Source organism: Gymnogyps californianus, chromosome 10, assembly GCF_018139145.2.
Source record: "Gymnogyps californianus isolate 813 chromosome 10, ASM1813914v2, whole genome shotgun sequence".
In the NCBI taxonomy this organism is placed as follows: domain Eukaryota; kingdom Metazoa; phylum Chordata; class Aves; order Accipitriformes; family Cathartidae; genus Gymnogyps; species Gymnogyps californianus.
Genome location: NC_059480.1, coordinates 25,788,203 through 25,811,270, shown reverse-complemented (window position 1 = coordinate 25,811,270; position 23,068 = coordinate 25,788,203). Strand labels below are relative to the sequence as shown.

General features: G+C 38.6%; 1 protein-coding gene across 1 annotated transcript in view; it reads right to left on the bottom strand.

The window, feature by feature from the left end:
• Positions 1-23,068, bottom strand: part of SI (sucrase-isomaltase) — a 52,836-nt gene that overhangs the window by 15,880 nt on the left and 13,888 nt on the right. Inside the window, exons 10-32 of the mRNA XM_050902271.1 lie at positions 22,893-23,024; positions 22,595-22,714; positions 21,274-21,387; positions 18,468-18,552; positions 17,729-17,846; positions 17,168-17,339; positions 16,393-16,509; positions 15,687-15,841; positions 15,057-15,141; positions 13,729-13,785; positions 12,952-13,076; positions 12,475-12,563; positions 9,659-9,708; positions 8,156-8,326; positions 7,056-7,205; positions 5,221-5,427; positions 4,242-4,396; positions 2,806-2,974; positions 1,837-1,933; positions 1,613-1,725; positions 1,385-1,510; positions 443-571; positions 218-325 (exon numbers count right to left, since the gene is read on the bottom strand). Coding sequence (XP_050758228.1) covers positions 218-325; positions 443-571; positions 1,385-1,510; positions 1,613-1,725; positions 1,837-1,933; positions 2,806-2,974; positions 4,242-4,396; positions 5,221-5,427; positions 7,056-7,205; positions 8,156-8,326; positions 9,659-9,708; positions 12,475-12,563; positions 12,952-13,076; positions 13,729-13,785; positions 15,057-15,141; positions 15,687-15,841; positions 16,393-16,509; positions 17,168-17,339; positions 17,729-17,846; positions 18,468-18,552; positions 21,274-21,387; positions 22,595-22,714; positions 22,893-23,024 — 2,844 coding nt within the window. The remainder of the gene's footprint in view (positions 1-217; positions 326-442; positions 572-1,384; positions 1,511-1,612; positions 1,726-1,836; positions 1,934-2,805; positions 2,975-4,241; positions 4,397-5,220; positions 5,428-7,055; positions 7,206-8,155; positions 8,327-9,658; positions 9,709-12,474; positions 12,564-12,951; positions 13,077-13,728; positions 13,786-15,056; positions 15,142-15,686; positions 15,842-16,392; positions 16,510-17,167; positions 17,340-17,728; positions 17,847-18,467; positions 18,553-21,273; positions 21,388-22,594; positions 22,715-22,892; positions 23,025-23,068) is intronic.

The following is a 23,068-nucleotide window of genomic DNA, read 5'->3' as shown; positions in this document are numbered from 1 at the left end:
GACAGATATAACCTTTCTTCCCTGATACCTATGTGAATGAGAACACAAACTGAAGACAATCCAGTTTGTAGTATTTATTCAATGTGTCATTTACAGCCAGGCATGAATATACCATTAGCAGACTTTCCCCCTATGGATAGCACTGAAGTCTAGGCTGACATGTTGCTCACTTGGATACAGCATGCCTCTACTGTCATCAACTTTTTAAGAACAGTACCTTGGAATATATAATGTCATTGGTATTGGGCCATTTTATGAAGACATCGTCCTGCACACCTCTTGAGAAGGTAGGATAATTGGTTTCATTTCCAGAGATGGCTGGATCCTAGAATTAAAAACACTTTTACCCTTATGCTCAAAAAACAAGTTTAGAAATGCTGTTGAACATATTCTGCATTCTGCAATGTTATATTGAAATTTAAAAGCAGTATTCATGACTGACCAGGATAATGATAAATCTCATTCCTTCTTCTTTTATTCTGTTAATCAGAGCTGGTAGTCCAGCAAAGCGTGTGCCAATGGTGAAGTCCAGTTGCCTTTCCATATAGTCAATATCTGCATATTGGACATCCTGCAGTTCACAAAACCAATTAATGTAAAATGATTTTTTTTTTCTTTTTTTGCCAAATACATATTTATTGAAAATCTGCCAAATTAAGTAAACTACTGAACTTTTGAATTGTAAAATTGGAAGCAGCTGTAACTTAAACTAAAGCTTTTAAATGAATATTACACAACCTATCAGCAAGTTCAATACAAAATAAACCTTTCACTTATGGATCTAGGCTGAGGGTAGAAATTAATACATGACAGAGAAAAAAGTCCTGAGTTTGTATATACATGTACGTACACAGAAACTGCACGTTACCATATCTATAAGGAAATAGTGGAAAGAATTGTTCTGTATTGAAATAGTGATGTTAATTACATTTAAAATGAAGTCACATTCAATTTACAGTATAATTTTGTTAGATCTATGTGCTATACCAACTTTCCCACAACAACCTGTGCCAAATCATAGCTGACTTGACATAGAGCAATACACCATTGAAATGATGCTGCTGCTTTTTTTTTTCCTGCTTGTTTTTTCTTGTTGATCACTTCTCCTTCATAGCCAGCATGGCGAGAGCCCATGACTGATTAAGGCATCTGGGTGCTTCTTTGGTATGAATGATAAAGAAAATAAAGCAGCCTAAGGCCTACATTTAACACAGCCCAGAGTGTGCAGAGATGTTCAGCTCTGGCATAAAATACAGTCTGCTCTACTCCACCGTGGTGGTGGGTTTTTTGGTTGATTTTTGATTTTGTGTTTAAATGGTCTTAGTTAATACTATGAAGCCAAAAGTTCGAGCATGAGCTCAAATGTTAACTGCTACCAGCATACATAGGGAATCCCAGCTGCCTTCATGTCCTCCACCAGCTGGGCGATTTCTGAGTCGTTCCTGTATCCATAGCGGCACAACTGGAATCCCAAAGACCAGTAGGGTGGCATGACTGGTCGTCCAATCAGCTAAAAATAAGAAAGAATATTTGCGGTGAGTAGGTGAAAACAAACCAAACCAACCAACCAACCAAAAACCGGCAGTAGTTTGTAATAGAGTAAGAATCCTACTGCAGTGTACTCCTGAACAACAAGTTCTGGCGTTGGGCCCAAAACCACGTAGAAGTCGAGAATTCCTCCAGTGGTGCGGTATGTCAGGGCAGGGGTTGGCTGGAACGTCACATCTGGAAATAGAGGAGGTGAAATGAGAAGAGGATGCCTGGATTCGCCACTGTTGCAAAACACTGACCATAAAAATAAAACACATTGAGAAAAGAAAGTGAAGGTTTTCTTACCCATTGCATTGCTGTTAAGCAAGAGAACTCCATGGGCATTGCCATCTTCTTCAAGAGCCATGTAAAATGGCTGATAACCATAGGAATTCAACTTGTACTGCAAACAAAATAAAACACATTTTACTGGGGAAACATCACAAGCACTCACTTATTTACATTGATTAATAAATTTAATAAAACATGAGACACACAACTGCCAAACATACAACAAATAAACTCCAAAATTATATACTTTAACCCCACATACTTGCAAAACATACCTACAGAAGATTACTTTCCACTTCACACTTTGAGTCAGTCTTGTTCAGACTGACCAGGCAGGAAAGAAAGCAAAGGTATTACTGCCTTTAAAACTTGCTAATGAGAAAGCGCTTCCCCAGGACAAAACTTTCCCTTCTTTTCAAACAGTAGCAGGTTTCTATATGATCAGGAGATGCTGGTGACATTCTGTTATCTTTCATTTACTCAAAAATATTTTCAAACCTGAACTGGAAATTAGAGCTATAATTAACCACCACTATTTCATTGGTCATTCCCTGCAAATTGCAAACATTGGGCTATCTCGTAGGAAATAACACAAGTATATACATAGGCATAAGATTTACCCCTGTAAGTACTAAATTAATCCCACAGTAGTAGGAGTTGTCCTGACTCGTGTCTAGATTTCAGAATAATTAGCTGAGAAGAATAAAAAAAGGAGGAATGTGCTGTTATTTCTAAGCCATTTGTTGTCTTCTGACATCTGACTCAGGGCCTGAGCTCCACACATTGGTCTTGCTGGTCACAAAGAATAGGTTTAGAGAAGACCATTGCCATTGAGACACCATCCAAATTATAAGCCACGATAAATACGATCAAAGCCAATAGGTGTGTCCAGTATCAGCAGACACCCACTGGACTTTAAAGTCCTGCTGAATACCTCCGCACATTAGGCTCATTGGTCCAAAAGCCACATTTGGTTCTACTTACAGCAGGAGGTTGGTCCCTTGTGAACATTCCCCAAGTGTGCCAGCTCATGTTACGTCGAAACATGGTGTGCTCAGTTTCTCCAAATCCATATATATACTGGGATGTTAAGCGGGTAGAAATCTGAATGAACATGTCGCTGAACGTGAAGGTGGGCAGCTGCGAATCCCAGCTGAAATGGAAAGAGGACGATAAAAACAAGACTATAGCGTCTTCAGTGCTGTGTTTAGCTGGCAGACACTTTTTTTAGGCTAGTCTTTTTCTCTGAAAATCTCACTCTTCAGTAAAAGTGGAATAAAACTGTTATAGTTATCAAGAAAACTTAAAGCACAGAAAATGGGGATGTCTAAGAATTTGATACACAGTTTAGAGACACAAAGTCCTCTGTGTCTCTCAGAGAAATATATATTATGCACAGGCATCATGCACGGCAAGCTGAGTCATATTTTGGCAATTTAGTGAGAAAATGTGTTTCAGGAAACTATGATCATGTTTTCCTCCCAGACTGATCCTTGGTGCAACATGGAATATAGTAAATAAGGTGCTTTTTACAGTTCACTGGACTTTTTGTGTGGATTACACTGAAACTGTATTCATAGGTCTCATTTGTTGTAAATCAGCATCTTTACAGTCGGAAACCAAACTGCAACTTGATGGTGCTCTGCCAAAGAATTACATCATTCCAGGAAGCTGAATTGCAGTTTGAATGATTACTCTGGTTGGCAAAAAGGAATTCAGCTTGCAGTTAAGTTTTGAGTACTTTAAAAAATGACATAAGAATGGTTTTTTGCATAAAAAACATAACACACGCAACTGCTAACATCATTGTTCTCTGTTTTCTAGCTCTGACTTAAGCTTAATCAAGGAAAGAAATGAAGCTCCTGTCAGACTTATTAGCTGTCATGTTACCAAAATCCATCTGCAAGTTAGCTGAGACACTACTTTCTTCTATTTTTTTTTTCCTAACCATTCCCCAAAACCAAACCACATGATCAATCCTTAATGATCAGTGCTGTGGTCACCCAAGGACAATTTTAGGAAGTGTAGAAAATCACTGTGCCTCCCAGAGACTTGGGAACTACACAAGAAATGGCCTTTGGAGTTGTCTATGTTCTGCACTTCAACATGTTGTAGAGGACTTTTAGCAAGTGTCAGACTATGAAGTGACGGGGAGAAACCTTAGATAACTACGGGAAAAAACAGGATATTGCTCAGGGCACCTTCTCCATCCTCCCCCTGGTCAGTGCTCTCATACAATGCAATGGTGAAGCCATCTCCACTGGAGCAGCATCTGGCATTTGGCAGACAGAGCCATTTCATGGGAAGGATACAAAAGCCAGTCTTAAGGTATTTAAAACGTAGTACACAAGAAAACAGTTTGGCTTGAAAAGAGCTAACAAAACCAAGTGAAATAATAAAATAAAATGACTATGGCTTACATGACTGTTCCTGTGCTTTTGCGCCGAACTTGTATACCAAACGGTTTTTTCTGAACTGATACTTCATAGAGTCGTTCCTTGTCCGTGCTCGTTGGGGAGCTCGGGAGATTTAGTGGTACCGGAACCTCATATCGTGCGTTTTGATAATCATAAATCTATGAAGTAAAAATCAATTCATTTCAATGAATGAGTTGTTTGAAATCTTACCTATAGTGATAGAAATCTGAACCTGATAGAAAATTGTTGAAAACACTTGCCGAGATGAGTATTTTCTTTCAATATGTATTCTTTAACCAATTCTTTCACAGTATTTGGTCTGGGGAAAAAAAACCCAAACCTTAAGGATTTATTTTGGATCAGAAATGGATTGTCTAATTATTTATATGAATTTAAAGTATATACCTACATTTAAAATATAGGTGTATATATATGATTCTGATTCATCTTTTAGCCAACTCTGAGAGATTCTTTTTAAAGTTTTCTGTATTCTGAAAGCTGACAGAAGTTAGTTTTTGATGCCTGACCATTTTAAGGCATCGCACTTACTTCAGTATTATTAAATGCACTGTAATAAATTAGTCTAAAAAATAGTGTATCAAAAATTTTAGAATAAAAGTAGAATGATTAATGTAAAAATAAACTGTAGTCATGATAACGCTTATAGATAAATTTCCCTGTATATTCATAAAATGTCTTCAGTTCCAGAGTTTCTGGTTGACATTACACATATACATTGACATTATACCTTTGATTCATATAATTTCATTGTAAAACCGAGTACAAAATTCTAGGACAAAAAAAGATGCAAGCTAAGAGCAATAACAACTAATTGGTTAGAAGGAGAAACATATTTAGGCAAGGGTGCTACTGTCTGTGTAATATAAAATTGACTATAAAAAGCCCTTTATAATTTCCATAAATAAGACTATTTTTAACAATGGGACATTAGATACTCATAGAAATTCTGGAATGACATTACCTTAAATTGCAGCATGTGGTTGAGATGATATTTCACCTCCAAGCGTAGTGTACTAATTGGTGTAGTGAAATTCTCATTAGCTCTGGTCTTGGCACTGTTTAAGGTGAGGTTGGCTGCCAAACCTGATGAGGTGTATTCTACTTTGTCTACAGAGTAAGCATTGTCGGAGCTGTAAAAGCAGGGTGGAATATCCAAGTTTGATGTTACCTGCTGCAAACAGAAATAAGTAACAGGTTAGTGAGCTACACTGGCCTGCTGTATTTTTTGTTAGTTATTAGCATGGAATCCAAAGCTCCCATTTTTATCAGATATCTGTTAAATGTAGAATTTGGGGAAAAACTTAATGCAACTAGTGAACAATAAAGTAATACAGAACTCATTGATCTCTACACTAAATCAGATACAATCAAACAATTCAGTGAAGGCTGTACAAATAGTTCAGTCAGGAAATTGAATCCTCGTACAATGAAGGTGGATTTAATTTTCTTGTATCTGTGATGTTCAGTTCAATCCCACAGCATGGCTTAGTCTTGGCCTGTTGAAATTCCTAAAGCTTCCTCTCTTTTAATCCCATTGCTCTCTGGTCTCTGTCTGCCTTCAAGGGGATGCACCCAAAACCTGTTAGTTATTCAGGCAACATCAGATGAGAGCTTTCCATTGGCTTTATTCACACAAATTATCCTTAAAATATCCACCGAGAATTACATCCTATTTATCTAAGATCTCCTGACAGCAAGATCAAAAATACTTTTAGTTCAACTACAGTTGAAAATAAATACTCAAACTAGGTACGCTGAGGTTAGATGAGCTGATGTCGCTTAATGCATTAGCCTTCCACCTCTTGATACTTACCATCAATCCTGCCTAGTTGTTCAAATGAAACTATACCGGCTCCGCACATCTTAATTGCTAATGAATATTTATTCATCTGTTGTCACCAAATTCAAAGCGCCTTTCAACTTGAGCAAGTGTTCAAAACACACCCAGTCCATAACAGGACCAGAGTTCGATTTCACATGAAAAGTCATTTCCAAATATCCAAAATTACAAAAAATATTCCTAATAGTGCAACAAAATCAGGACAGTTCATCAGCCACTTCAGCTGTTGCTGGTTCAACAGTAGCTAGCAGAGAATTCTGGCCTTCACACCTAGGAGATATGTCCAAGCTGTAAATCTTAGATTTAGGGGAGCATGGAGTAACTTAGTTGGAGGGACTCTCTGAAGTTCAACCCTGCCAAAGCACGCTGCTCCTGTATGTTTATAGCCATGGGATATTCATAAATAAAACTACGTGGTAAAGAACTGCATGTCGGAGATGATGATTTGGAAATACCTCCTTGACACGGATATAAACAATTAAGTTCACATATGAACCAAAATTTCTGGGGGATTCAAGGATTTCTTCTCAAACTGCGATCCAGAGGAATCGGTTTGACTTAAAATGTGCTTCAGTGACTATGAAGGCGAGACAAAGGGGATAAGCCTTGCAAGCCACGGTGCCAGGGAAGCAGAAGAGGTAGCTGAAGATGCAGATCTCAAGCCTATTCTATTTTTTCATAACTCTAATATTACTTCTTTCCATCTTTCAAAAAATACCACAGTTTTCCTCAATTTCTGATATACTTTGGAAGAGCTTACATGGTTGCCAACTACCTTAGTTTTAGTGAGGTCAATAAAATCTGCTAGTACAGGCCAGCTAACGTCTGTGCCCCTGTTTTCTTTGAATCTGACAAATCTGCCAGACTACTTTTTCCACTGTAGCAACTCTAAAGAGAAAGCTATGATTCTGGAAATGTTTCTGTCTCATTAGTTTAGAGAAATAATTTTTGCTTACTTCCCAGACACAGCCAAGTCGTTCACATTTTTCTTGTGTTGGATTGGGACTGGGATAACAATTAAACCTTTCATTGACACTCAGTTGTTGAGTCCATTTTACTGTGTAAGATTTTCCCAGTTCAAGCTGAAGTCCTGTTATATGAGCAACCTATAAATATTAAACAATAAAGTTATTAAATCCCACATCACATCCATCTTTCCTTCAGTCAGTAGAGATGCTGGTCCTCAGGAACAATACATTTTGCTACGTGACAACTCACAAAAAACCCTGTCCTGTAACAATTGATACAGTCTCTCTTTTACAAACACGCACATCTGATATTCTTGCAGATAAAATCTGAAAAATTAAGAATCTAAAAAAATTGAGTCAATCCCACAGCTTCCTTGGAAGCAAACAGGAACAAAGATAAGGGCACAGCTCCTTCACATTTTGAAATATGAATTCAAGAGGTAAGAAAAAGTTAAAATATTTTTATTTTGATTCAGTAACTGAGATAACAGAACAGGTAACTCAGGTGCTTGTAAAAATTAAAGAGGGTGTACAATGCAAGTTCAAGGCAATGCCAGCACTATCCTTAGTGTGGGAAAGTACTTTCATGAAAGCTTCCCACTAGCAGCAGCACATTTTCTTGCTTTGCACATAAAAGCACTGTGTTGCTGCTTTCCTGTATTCATCCTGTGAAAAACGCTGTATAAAGTGATAAAGGAGGTTTAAACAGTGTGCTTGATTTTGTTTTAAAAATCAATGCATAAATACTTATCTAAAACATAAGTATTTGTTACCCTCCTCCAATATCAAACAAAATCACAGAGCTATTCCTCCTCTTAGAAATTAAATGTTGCTGCATGAATAACTGCATAACTAACTTTCTGTTGTACTGAGGGTCTGAGAGCAAAACTTATGAGTTTTGCTTATGAGTTTATGAGACCACTTTCTATGCAGCTGAGTTGAATGCAATTGTACTTTTGTTCTCTAGTAAAATACACAATGTATTCTGTTGAAACGACATTAGTACTGAGTATTGTCCTTTGCAATATATAAAATACGTGGCACAATTTCAACGATGTTTACTTCCCATTTTCCTGTTATTGTTTTACCTTTTCTAAAGGATAATAGGTGATATTAAGCGGAGAATTTTCCACAACATCGTTCTGAGATACAGTAACTGCCGTTATTTCCTGGAGCGCTCCCAGTATCTTGATTTCTTCAAATTTCAAGTTGTTTGGATCCGCATAATTGCTGTTTATAACAGTCATTTGTAGAACATTCTGAAAAACAATATAGTGATCACATTCTTATAAAAAAAAACCTGCCAAAAATCCTCCTGATTTAACAATTTTTTCTAATTAGATCTTCATACTGTAGCATAAAGTAAGCCAATACCTTTTTCCTAACATATTAATTATTGCCCTGCTTGTTGTTATCACAACAATGCTTTTCTACCATGTATATAATATGCTTCATAGTTGTGTTTCAGCTTCCGTTTTTGGCTTGTTTTGGAAATAAGGAAAGGCTGACACGTGTCTGTGACAGGGCAGATAACCTCTACTCGACTGTGATCTCAATGGGTTCTAACAAGTGAAGGTTCACATTCCCTTTTCTGATATAAAAATACCAGTTCCTATTCAATTACATTACTTATTATTAGATTAAGAGTCCAAACAGTGGAACTGTATCATGGCTGTCACATATGCCAGTGTAAAACTTCCTTATTAGTCTCCACATGAAAGTTGATGCTAATTTTTAATTCAGCATCATTACGATTTGGCTACAAGAGTTTCAAACTCCAATAGTAACTGAGGTTTTTTATCTACAAATCTATGATTACATACGATTAAAAAAAAAACCCTAATGCATGTGCTTCCACTTTCTATTCCTTTGCTTCCACTCCCGTGTTCCTATGCATTCTCTCTCAGTTGCTGCCCTGCTGTTTCACCATGGCAAGAGAAAGAATACATTTAGCAGATATTATTATTATAAAAAACTATGTTATCATATTGCTTGGAATCCTTGTCATATGGTATCTCTGGTCAATATTGAATAGAAACACTACCTGGACTTCGTTCTGCCATAAATTAACCCTATCAAGGCAGTTTCAGTTTAAAAAAATTAAAAAATTAAAACGTAGTCATGAAGTAGATTCTGTGGGTTCAGACAATGCGTAGGTTTTCCTCACTCTTTGGAGACATTCAGCTAAACTTTTACAGTATATTTTTTTTATATCTACTTACAGAAGATTTTTTTTCAAATTTCCAATAGTTTGAGAATCATAAACACTACATTCACCTCCTTCTTTACTCTGTTTTAACTGCTGCTGATGCTTTATAGTTCTCTTATTCAATAATCACTGCTGCTGAGTTTGTTATGTGAAAGGAAACAGGAGTTCTTTAGATACTTATCTTAACTAGGAGAAGAAAAGACAAATAGCAGATTTTCATCCCAGTTAAGTTACAGTAATTTGAACATGACTCTGCTTTGACTTTGTCAAATATTTTGCTTCTCAGTAAATATTATATGAGAATAAGGAGGGAGAAAAAAATGCCCTTTGAAGATACTATTTATGAAAATGAAAATAAGATCATTTAAAATAAAATACTTACATTGGAAACTGTAAACTCGTAGTAAATGTAGGCTTTACTCTCAACTGTACCTAAAAGGTAAAGAAGTTACACTTGCAGTGCAGAAAGGAACAGCATTAAAAACAGGACTGTGCCACTGCTAGAGACCAATAAATTGCTAATTATTATCATTACTGCATTCAGAGACTGCACTGAGCAACTCAAATATTTACTAATGTTTCTTTGAGGAACTGAAATTTCTCTTTGTCTTCTTTCCTTGGGCCAGTCTCCCAGGAGACCTAATTTTCCAAATTTTTCAAAAAAATTATTGATACAAGCTTTTCTAAAATGTACTATTTTTTTATTTTACTGTTATTCCTTCTTAGCACCTCTTAAATGTAGATGTATGGCTCAAAGTTAATCCTTTGAAATACCCTAAATAAGTACTTTTCATGCAAAAATTACAATAATATTAATAATCTCTGCCACAGAACCATAACAGAGGAAATAACACACAACCGGGAAAAAGAAATACAGAAGTTGAGTCAATTTGGCATTTTTTTCCATGTACGACAAGAAAAATACTGTCATCGCAAGCAAATTGTAAACAGTTTCCCTGAAAAGACTGCAACCTGTAAGTTTTGGGCAGGAAATAAAACCATAAGATGTTTTATTGCTTTGTTTCTTAACAGAAGTGAGTACAATAATAGCTTCGTTATTTTAGGCCTTGACAAAGGAGTACATATAGCTGTCATATCAGCAACCACCCAAGGCCTTCAATATTTATGGCAGCAATAATCAGCTGAATCACAGCTCTATTTCTTAAAAGCATCCCTAACTTTCACAAAATTCAAAAAAAGTAGAGGCTTGAAAGTTTTTCTGGTAGATATGATTGGTATACTTAAAATAACAAAAGGGAGTTCCACAGGTTGAATGCATAATAGAGGACAAGGTAGCTATGCAATTAGGAAAGGGGGATGCATTTTTGAACCCCAAGAGCTGTTTGCTTTCATGGAAGTTGAGTTAGAGCCCCAGGCCCTGCACAAGTGAAACAAGTAGATTGTGACTAAGGATAAAGGTAGCTTTTAGCAACTGGACAATAAGCTGGAGAAACTGGACTGCTTAGAGTATCTAGAAGAAGGTGGTTAGTTGTATCAGAAGAGAGAGGTAAGAATGCACCAACTCAGATACCACCTGTGGATGGACAGTGGTGAGGTTAATTCACATGGGAAAACCTCTGTCATCTCCTGAACATCTAAGGATCTCTCCTGAAAACATGCATGCATAGTTAGCCACCTTATGCATAAAATACCTCCATGAATCACTGTCTGCAGGACCTCTACTTAATTTTCAGAATTATAAATTAAACATGCACATAATATTGTAGCGTTATTTATTTTTACCTCAATGGTAATATTACTCCAACTTCATTCTTATTTGCACAATCTTACTGTTGCAGATTTTCCTATTTTCTAATCTACATTTTATTCCAGTGTAATTCCAGTATTCTAGCTAAAGAAAGCTCTGACACTGTTGCCACTGACAGGAGCCTATGGATACAGCAGGACATGAATTAGAGAAGATCGGGTCTCCAAAGTCCTTAGCTCCGAATGTTACAGTTTGTTGCAAATAAAACAATAAAATCTGTGAAATACAAGTCCTTAAATCACTTCAATACAACCTTGAGTATTTTGTAAAAGTTCTTCAAAAAATCATTTCAGGATAACCCTTTGAACCGCTTCCTGACTTTTCTAAAAAGTATATAATAAAGGACAAAGGCTGCAAAAGCAGCCTGAACAACTTAAGTACCCCAAATCCTTTTAGTTTAATGGAAACAGGAAGCCTAACTAAATCGTCAGAAATCCCACAGAAAATCCCACAGTTCAAGATACTTCGTTTTTCAAAATTTCCTTCGTCTCAAGATTAAAATGAAGAATATATCTATGGATACATAATGGAAAGGGTCTTTCCATTGCTCTGCAATGAACTCTGCTTTCCTTAGACATGCATGTATTCCAAAAGCATTACCTTTTCTGAAAGCCGAAACCTTAAATTAGAGGTTTAACCTTAAATTAGAGGTTTGTGTCTTTTTTTTTTTTCAGTTGTGTTGAATTAAGTGGTGACTTTAATCTTACACTAAGCAAAAAGGTATGTGTGTTGTAAATTGTTTGACAGAAAAAAAATGGTGAGATAAGTAGTATCAATGCCAGTTCATCACAAGCGATGAGGTTGACAGGCCTTGGCATAATCATAGCGACTGTCCCAGAGGGAAGCAAGTTCTTCGGCAGCTTTACTAAAGGCAAGGTTGGCAACATGACAAATACAGCCGGTACATGCTTACTCGCGTGCTTATGCACCAGTATGCTGTGGCAACCACATGGCATAAAAAACATTGGCTCCAATACTGTACTTTTGAGTTAAAAAAATTTCTACTGTTTTCACAAGCAATTTAAATAATTCCAGAGAGTTAATAACGGTGCTAGTTTTTCATCTTCTACCGATTCTTAGTGTCAAACACTCATTATGTGCATTCTTGCACCCGTTGAAACTAATTTGGATATATACCAGAATATATATCAATCTTGACAGCATGGTTTAACAGTCAGCATGCTAATGCACCAAACCTTTACATATTTAAGGCTATAGTGAAACCTGAAAAAGTAAAAAATAAATTAATAACAGTTACAGTTTTCCACTTAAAAGTGGTGAAAAACTATTGACATAGGAGCAAGTATTAATAGCGTGTTACAACATTCACAATGTCTTATTCTTGCTTGATGAAATCAGCAAGAAGATTGAAACTTGTATGTATGTATGCTTTGTTAATCCTACTTATTTCACTATCGATAACTGCTCACCTGTAGACTCTCCATCATCCCAGAACAAGTCCCCAGAAGCAGCATTGTTGTCATCCAGGGCAATTATAAGTCCCATTGGATTCTTGCGGCTGTGGAAAGAGAGGCTTTCTGTCTTACATGTATAGCAAATATCTAAACAGTCTTAATGCATCCTTCATGTTCATGTTAAGAACGTGACACTCAACAGGGTTGCAATACTTTGAGAATTGCCTTAGATTAGTCCTTGGTTGCCTTTCATTTTCATGTCAACTGATTAAAATACATGGCAAGTTTACAAAATGCTATGCAAAAAAACCTGTAATTAATCATTGAACTTGTAATGTAAACAGCTGAGGAAGTGAGGTGTGGCTTACAGTTATTCCCATATTTCAAGGTGAAAATGTTAAATACAATGGGCTGCTACTGATTTGTAACCTGAAAGTCCTCAGCCCAGTCTTGGAAAAAAAACCCATAAAAGCATTCAATTTTGAAGCATACCTTGCAACTGTTGTGTTAGCTGGTTGTTGAGTAGGGTAAATATAGCCTCCTCTCAAATGGAGTCCCAGTTTATCTGCTGGCAGGTACATACTGGTCCATTGTTTTCTCATTGAGATTTTTGCCCCCTTATTGACAAGTATGTAAAAGAGAACGGGTGTGTTGCATTACTCGCTGCTGTGAACAATTTCTTAAGTCCTGAGTTTCATCTTAATGCTTTCTTTTAGAAAAGGCTTAAGTTATGTAAATATCTACGTACCAATGGGCACATAAAGATAAAACAACTGCATATCAATATGATCTAATGTCATAAATCAACATCTCTCACTATTTAGTTTTGGCTCAGTCAGCGCAGAAAGCAAGTCCTGTTGGGACTATGAGGTGAATATGGGAATCTGACATGAACAATGTCCTTTTTCACCCATCAAAAGCATTATCACAGCAGCGGGAAACTTATTTGCAGAAATGAGATTAGTAAACAAGATCTGCAGACCCTTGTGTATTATAATTATAATTACTCTATTTTATTTCAAATATGGTCTTTGCTAAAGTTTCCACTCAATCTGTCTTCCCACCTCCTGCGCTATATTCCACGCCTCTGTGTCCTTTCTTGAGGCGTTGATTCATGCACTTACCCCACCAACCCTTCAGCCCTTGTCTCACCATTTCCTTCCTGCGGGCTTTACTTTAGCTCTCTGTCACCAAAGCCGGGCTGACAATCTTATTTCATCACACAGCCATTTAGATCATCTCCCCATAGTATCCTCTGCATTTCCTTACCGTATCATACTCATACCATACTGCATCAGGTATATATGCTTGAATTGCATCCACACCCTGAAAGGTGAACAAAGAAATGACTTTCATATTTGAAGGCAACTTAATCGAACAAACTAAATTTTCCAATAAAACTAAAGTTCACATTGAGAAAATCATTGACACTTCTCCTCTTCGCTGTTTTCTTTAATGGTTTTTATGATGATGTCCAGAAAGGAAGACAGCAATCCAAGCACCATTTCTGCAAAGCTACTGGGAGACAACTGAATCACCGCTCGACAGTGCGGCAGCTCATCTATGCAACCCAAAGTCACAATGCTTCAAATCCAGCGGCTCAGATCATATCCACAAGTATCTCTATATCTTCTTTATTTTCACATTTTTCTGGGCTGGCATCTTTCAGATTCCTCCTTTCATTTTATGTATTTAACAAATGTTTTGTGTTTCTCCATGGCATGTGTGTTACTGGCATTAACAATCATTATTTACAAGATTCTGCCACAATCTATTTGTTTTCTTGTTGCACCACAGACGAGCTGAAATGCACCGAGAGAAGCTGATTCTGAAGGAAATTCAGAGATGATACAAAGTTGAGGGGAATCACAATATCAGACCAGATGACTTTGACTCCCTAGGGGACTGGAAAATAGGAGTGGGATTTAATAGCACAAAGTGCAAGATTTTCCATTTTGGCAGCGATAAAAATATGCTGTGGGCTCTCTCACTGGAAGCAATAAATGAAGGGGAAAAAAAAAGAAAAAAAGAAGCAAAACCTAGGCTTGTTAGGAATCCGTCAACAGCCATAAGTCAGTAATGTGATGTACCCATGAAAAAATAAATATAATCTAAGGATCTGGCAAAAACCATGTTTGCGCTGGAGACAGAGCTGTGTTAATGCTAATAAGCAAGGCCCTCTGCAATCGCTTTGCCAATAGAGTTTACAGGTCTGGTCAAGACAGAACGGTTCACACTAGAATAGGACCAGAGCACATTTCCTGGGATCCTCCGGGAAATGGCAGAGCCTATTTTTGTGGTTCAGCTTGTTCAGCATAAAAAAGGAGCGGGAGTGTGATTTCAGCAGGAAATACCTACATAGTAGAGGAGCTATAACCTCTAAACTGAATAACAGAATTGTCACAAGGCTGAACAACAAAGGCTCAGAACTGAAGGTGGTTGCTAATCAGAGCAATAAAGGAGTGACAGGAATAGTGTAACTTGGGGATTTTATGCTGCAGTCCCCTGCCAGAGAAAAGAGCTGCACCTGGTGACGCAAGGTGTCCCTGTGCCCCGTGAAGTGCTTGTGAGAGAGATACCAAAACAGACAAACCTACCGGCTCAAGTACAGGGGAAATAAGCAGCCCAGGACCCCACAGGAACTGCCTATCCACACTCCACGTCACGTCATCGGAGTAGAACCTGGGCACGTGGGAAGCATAGAGCAGTAACTGGGGTTTTATGAACTATACCATCAGCAGCAATCCCAATAGCAAACCTGCCTTTTTTTTTTTTTTTTTTTAATCTGAGGCAATCTGAAGATGAGAAGGTAAGGTCTTACTAGTTTAGTTAGTATTCTCTACACATGTGTGAAAGTGTAGGTGTGCGTGTGTTCTTGACACAGCTCTTTCAAGAGTTTCCTGACACAGCTCTTTCAAGAGTTTCCAGGCAAGGAAACATATATTCTGATATAGATATATGATGGTGGAGAATAATTTCATTAGCTGACAATAACATCGCATAGCACGGAACAGTGACTGACAATAACATACGCGTATATGCAGAAGTTACAGATGGTTTCTGATTACTCCAAAATGGTATTTCATGAATTGAGAAGTTGTCTATATATATTTCAATGTGCATTCCCACAGACTACATCAGTGTTTAGAAAGTCCCTAACAACATTTACTGCGTCTGATTTTTTTATTCCTCATCAAACTATCACAAAGGCTGATAAGTAAACTTACTCATGCAAAACTGGCCGTACAACTGTGCCTCCTTGAGTATGAGCTTTATAAAAGAGCGTATACAGGTAGGGCAGCAAAGTGTAGCGAATGTTCAAGTAATACTTGGAGGTTTTCACCAAGACTGAATCAGGTCCAAACACAGCCGGATCCTGGGGCTGAAAACAAATATCCGATTATTAGTATTTTCATCATGCAGAAAACACTCTGCCAAGCATGTGAAAAGTGGCTGCTGTTTCAGAGAGGCAGAAATTCAATGGTGCGCATCTGCACGGTGTTTGCCTTCTGGGTGGTGTGACTTGAGGTCCTGCTCCTCCGGGCTCACTGTGTTTTGCACTGCGCTTCCCTCCTTGCCCTTCTGCAAGCAGGGCGTACCAGGGTTAGCCTGGGTTTCATCCTGGCGTGCAGTCAGGTGCATGCCAAAGGGCTCCCAAGAGTCAGTCTGATGGGTCACAAGCAGTGAGTGCTTGCCCTTGGTGGTAGGCACAACCAATGGTGATGAAACTGTTGCCAAATAAGTGTAGTCTCAATTAACCCTTATGAAGCCAAACCTCTCAGATCTAGATTTCATAAAGAGAGCTTAAGGTTCCGCCATTTTCAAACTGGTCAGCTACATAATCGTCAGCGATAGTAATGATTACTAGTGATACTGTTAAAGGGAATGTGGTAGTGTAACACAGAGCATTTTGTAAAAGAAAGCACAACTTACTATGAATCCTTCGCAATTGTGATTCCTGGAAAATGGGTAAAATGCTCCTACTTGCATCCATCGTCTGCAAAGTTCTTCTGTGGTGTTGTCAAAGAAACCACAAATATCTGCTCCAATCTTTAAATAAACACAGAATGTGTTGGATGTACAGTACGCTGCACCTCTAATCTCTACACAAAACTTCTAGTTTTCAGAGATGCATTAATTCAACCTTAATCATTAGTCAGGGTGACCAAGCCAATCAACACATTTGTACCTTTCTTTTTTCAAAGTCAACTATGTTGTACAAAAAATTAAACTGACTATTAGCTAACACTGCCCATCATTCTATTTTTTCCAAACCTTTACCTTCCCGTTTGGTTCTAATATGCATACATTAGGAAAAAAGCTCAAGAGTCATACAAATTTAAATCTTGGAAAGGAATTTGGCTATTTCCCTTATAAATGGATGTCTCTAATTTGAAATGTTAAGGAAAACACCAAAGTGTTTCGCATTGATCACTAGTGTTTAAAAATTCCTAGAAGTAACAGGTAGCTTGGGATATATAATATGTTTGTTATCCACATTTATCTCACCATACACACACAGCCACAGTAATCAAAATAAGTGGACTAAACCAAAAATTAGTAATTGAAAAAAAATGTTAAACCCTAAAGGGGATTAATCTGGAGCTGAAAATGTAAGATGGTTATCTAGATAGCATTTGATTAGATAATCTGTTATCAAAGAGGTAGAGTTACTGTTTTGAAAGGATGTCACAAACTAATGTCATACATAAGGAATTCCAAAGAGGTTGAAGTCCAGCATTCCAGGTATTGCCCATTTTAAGTGATCCCATGTTGCCGCATTATCTCCCAGCCAGTGTCCTGTGTGCTTTCCTGATCCAACAAAAGTAGACCTCGAAATAAGGAAGCTTCGTTTTCCGGGAAACAGTGCTTTGATGACTCTTAAAAGGAAACAAGACTGGAATTATGCAAAGGAAAAAAGACAACACGTACATCAATAGTTTTATATAAGGCAGATTTACACTGACTGATTTACAACAATTATTCATCCCAGGGATGCGGACTCCTTTACAGTTAACCAGGTGTATTTTAGTGAAGTTCAAGACATTAATTTTAAATAATCTTTCTATACAGCTTTGACAACCAATGTGTGGCTTTTACTACCAACTTTAGTTAGTAGATTTTGCCTTAGCTGCATTGGCTTAAATATAATACAGTATTTTCCAGGAATTGGGTTCCTTTAGAAGTGAAATGTCTTGCTGTTTTGGAAAATGCAGGCCATGTACTGTTCTGAAACCTTTTTGTAAAGATTTTAGGATGCATTCCTTACTGTTGTGTTGATATGGCCATGGAATATCCATAAAGACTGTGGACATCATAATGTTTCCCCCACTTCTGCACTGCATCCATACAAATTGTCTTGGAAAACATGAGCTTATCAAGAATACCTTCAATAAACGAAAACAGATATCACTTTTAAAGGACATTTTTATTATGAATATTTCCAATCTTTTCTTTAATGCACATTCATGACATTCAAGCCCTTTTCTCTCTTTAACGTTTGCACTAAGGCCAGTATTATTACTACAAAAACAAAATGCTACTCTTGGCTGCTGGTTGGATTCATCTTTGCTCTGTGACCTTTTCTACTCTGGAGTTTTGCACCCATGCAAGGAATAAATGAGATCTACTCTCTAAATTTCTGAATCGTTATCTGACAACACGTTGGCAGTGGTTACTTAAACCTACTACTTAATACAAACTATGAACCCCATTTTAGTTCTGCATACATTTCGAAAACTACTGATAGTGAAAGAAGATCATTATATTATCAGACATATTTAAGGCAATGACAATATTCAGTAATAATTTGAAAAGGGAAAAAAGCCAGTTATATAAACCACGCCTTCGACGAGGGCCAAAGTATAATGGTATTTTCTGTCAATAGTAATGTTCAAACCCCACCCATAAGAACCACACTAAAATCACTTTGCATCCTTGTAGCCAGTTGCACAGTAATTCATAAACTTTTTGATATTTCGCTTTCTGGTTAAAGCAGATGGACTTACTGGGGGTGAAAGGCGGATAGTTTAAGTCATTCTGCGCACAACCGTTTTTTGAGCCTTTAATGAAGTTGGATACTTCATTCATATCCTAAAAAGGTAAGATACAGAATGTAATAAAGTTTCCTCAAGTATGTTTTCCTAACGAAGTCTTACATTCTATTCTCTTATCCTTTAAGGAATAATTAATTAGAACTAGTACCATACAATCAGGCAAGAATGATATAACTCAGATACTGACCTGGTCCATTCCTGTATTAATATAGGTCTCAGTGTTGGACAGATTTCTATGTGCAAGCGAGCGGCACATCACAAGAGCTACATCTTATCCCTCCACAGAAAGAAATTGCAAGAGGTGCTCATGTATACATTGTTCCTACCTATGATCAACTCCACACATCTCTCAAGGAAATGTCTTTGGTATGGAGCGTGTGTTTGGAGAGAAACACAGAACCAGCAAATGTACATTGTTACTTTCTGTCAAAATACACAAGGTGACTAGATATTCTTAAACATCTCCTTTATAATACTTTCCAAGCCATTATACTTTCAAACTTTGCTGTCTCCTTCCATGAATATTTTATTTGGCAGTGCTGTAAGTGCATTTCTGTGTGCATCCCTGAACATGCTGCAGGAAAAGCATGCATGGAAGAAGAGAGCAAATTCATCATGGAGACAGAGACACTGTAGTCTAGGGGCCAACTTGCTTCACTCAAATTATTTGCTCTCCGTAAGAGAGCTGTGCAGGCTTACACTTCATAGCTTGACGGGACAGAACCACAGAGTCAGCAAAAATAAGTGAGAAAAACTCATTCTATCACATTGTATTGGGTTTGCATGGCAAGGTTTTGGTAGCGGCAGGGCTACAGGGGTGGTTTCTGTGAGACGATGCCAGAAACTTCCCCTCTGTCCGATGGAGCCAATGCCAGCCGGCTCCAAGACGGACCCGCTGCTGGCCAAGGCCGAGCCCATCAGCGACGGTGGTAGTGCCTCTGGGGTAACAGATTTCAGAAGGGGGAAAAAGTTACTGCACAGAAGCGATTGCAGCCAGAGAAGAGTGGAGTGAGAAGATGTGAGAGCAACAGCTCTGCAGACAGCAAGGTCAGGGAAGAAGGAGGGGGAGGAGGTGCTCCAGGCGCCGGAGCAGAGATTCCCCTGCAGCCCGTGGGGAAGACCATGGTGAGGCAGGCTGTCCCCCGGCAGCCCATGGAGCTCCACGGGGGAGCAGATCTCCACCTGCAGCCCGTGGAGAGAGGACCCCACACCGGAGCAGGGGGATGCCCCAAGGAGGCTGGGACCCCGTGGGAAGCCCGCGCTGGAGCAGGCTCCTGGCAGGAGCTGTGGCCCCATGGAGAGAGGAGCCCAGGCTGGAGCAGGTTTGCTGGCAGGGCTTGTGACCCCGTGGAAGGGACCCACGCTGGAGCAGTCTGTTCCTGAAGGACTGCACCCCAGGGAAGGGACCCACACTGGAGCAGTTGGTGAAGAACTGCAGCCTGTGGGAAGGACTCCCGTTGGAGAAGTTCATGGAGGACTGTCTCCCGTGGGAGGGACCCCATGCTGGAGCAGGGGAAGAGTGTGAGGAGTCCTCCCTGTGAGGAGGAAGGAGCGGCAGAAACAACGTGTGATGAACTGACTGCAACCCCTATTCCCCATCTCCCTGCGCTGCTGGTGGGGAGGAGGTAGAGAAAATTGTGAGTAAAGATGAGCCCAGGAAGAAGGGAGGGGTGGGGGGAAGGTGTTTTAAGACTTGTTTTTATTTCTCATTATCCTACTCTGATTTGACTGGTAATACATTAAACTAATTTCCCCAAGTTGAGTCTGTTTTGCCTGTGACGGTAATTGCTGAACGATCTCTACCTGTCCTTGTCTCAACCCATGAGCCTTTCGTTATGTTTTCTCTCCCCTGTCCAGCTGAGGAGGGGAGCGATGGAGCGGCTTTGGTGGGCACCTGGTGTCCAGCCAGGGTCAACCCACCACACATATAGCAGCTGAAGGACTGTATTTTGCCATACAGGTTAATTTAAAATTATTACAGCTTTTTAAAATGCATGGTAAAATGTTCAGTAGATTCTTGTTTTCTTTCAAAATATTTATTTATTTTTAAGTAAAAGGAAGTAGGAAAAACACAAAAAGAATAAAGGGAAGAAGGCTCTGAGAGAGGGATTGAGAAGTTTAAGTAAAGATTTCCTTCAGGCACCCACTTTTAGAAGCTTTATTACAGGATATTCCTTTAAAAAACCAATCTGGTCAGTCAAAATGGTTCTTAATCTCATCTGATTTCCATGAACTGTACCTAAAATCCACTGTGCCAGACTGTGTTTTAGTCCTTTTGTGGGAGAATCTGCCTAGGGAGCCTGATTTTTCCAAATCCTTATCTGCAATAGCAATTGTAGATTCAACCAGAAATTCCATGAACTACTTGGAGCATAGATACATAGATCATATGTATTATACCCTGTATTCAGGACCTGTTTAGCATACATTCACTGAGCAGGTATGCAGGTCTCCAAATAGTGCCATTCTGAGTACAGGAGTCTGCTAGCACTTGCCTTTAGCACTGGTTCATCAATCGAAGCATTTTAAGGTGTCACTGAACATCCAAAAACCAGCACGCTGATTGTTTAAATGCCATGATTAATGATTCAAATTAAAATTTAAAATTCAAATTTGAATTGCAAATTCAACCTGCCCTGATTTCAGGTTAGTAATAGTAAACACCCCTTTCAAATTCAATGCAAACTGAATTTGATAAACATCTATCCTTGCCTATTTTTAAAAATAAAAATAAAAATGAAAGTTCTGAATTACTTACAATCCAGATCCCATCATATGGCACTACATTATAAAACAGTTTGCATTCTTCCACCCACCAGCTAGTGCAGTCTGGGTTGGTGAAGTCTGGGAACACAGATTCCCCTGGCCACACCTGCAATATTAAAAGGGAAATAATTAATTAAACTTTTAATGATATTAAAAAGAGTTCATAGACTCGTAAAACAGCCCAGGTTAGAAGGGACCTTGAAAGATCATCTGGTCCCACCTTTCACGGGAAAGGGAACCCAGATGAGATCCCCTAGCACCCCGTCCAACTGCATCTTGAAAACCTCCAATGATGGGGACTCTACCATGTCAGGGAGGCTGTTCCACTGCAAAAAGTTTCCGGTGCAACTTATACCCATTGCCCCTCGTATTCTCCATGTGCTTCCTCGTGAAGAGAGAGCCTCTGTCCTCTTTGTAGCTGCCCTTTAAGTACTGGAATACTGTGATGAAGTCCCTCCTGAGCCTTCTCTTCTCTAGGGAGAAAAGACCCAACTCCTTCAGTCTTTCCTAATAGAGCAGGTTCTCCAGCCCTTTGATCATCTTCGTGGCCCTCCTTGGCCCTTCGTGGATCCTCTCCAGTCTGCCTGCATCTTTTTTGAATTGTGGGGACCAGAACTGGACACAGTACTGCAGGTGCAGCCTGACAAGCGCTGAGTAGAAGGGGATGATCACATCTCTATCTCTGCTAGTAATGCCCCTCTGGATGAAGCCCAGGATCCGTTTTGCCTTCATTGCTGCCATGGCAAACTGCTGACTCATGTTCAGCCTGTTGTCCACCAAGAGCCCCATAGTTAGCCATGAAAGGCAGTGCGAATGTAGTGCTCTGATGAAGACTTTTGAACGACAAACTGCTAGAGTGACAATAGCTTGCATGCGGAAAGAAGGCAGAAAGAGTATGAGTTTCTTAACTTTGGAGTTTGCCATTGCTTTTCTTTTAAGTCATACAAGGAACAACACACAACAGAAAAATGTCTCAATAGAAGTTAAAATTATAAATTAAAAGGATAATGTGGGAGCTGGCTATTCAGTCACTACTGAAAATAAATGGGAGCTGGCTGATGAATTGTCCCTTGAGCCTTCAAACTACCTTAGTTTTCCGTTTTGTTTAATATAAAAAATTGCAAAAAAAAAACCAAAGAAGGGTTGAGAAGTATCATATCCTAAGTGAGACCTTATAAACCTACTTCTCACTGGCAGGTAATTTTACTGAAAGAAGCAACTTAGAGACTGACAGTTTAAAAGGAGCCCCCTGACCTAAACTAAACCATAACAGTGACAACAGACCAAGTTCAAATTCATAAAAACATGATTACCTCCCCAAGTAAGGCTGTTACTCCATCTGATTCATTAACCCAGACTTTTTTGCTCTCTCCCCTGACGTAGCTTCCGTATGGACTACCGTCAACTAGATTTTGTATGCTAATAGCAGGATCCTAAAAAAAAATCACAAAACAAAAAAGAAGAAGAAACCAGGATACGCTCTATCAATTATTATAGACTACTAGAATGTTAGGCAATAAATGTAATAATTACATAGAATAAGCAAATCATAATAATAAATAGTTATAATGATAGTATTTACAAGAGAAAAAGAAGGAGTTAAATGCTTACCAATATGATAATATATTTTTGTCCATAGTTATGCATATAAGCTGCAAAATTAGGGAGATCTCGAAACTTTACTTTGTCATAAGTAAAATCTTTCTTTTCCTCCATATAGTCAATATCAGTGATCTGAGCATCCTGAAAGAGAAGGGAGCTCAGCTTTAACATGAGAAGTGATATGT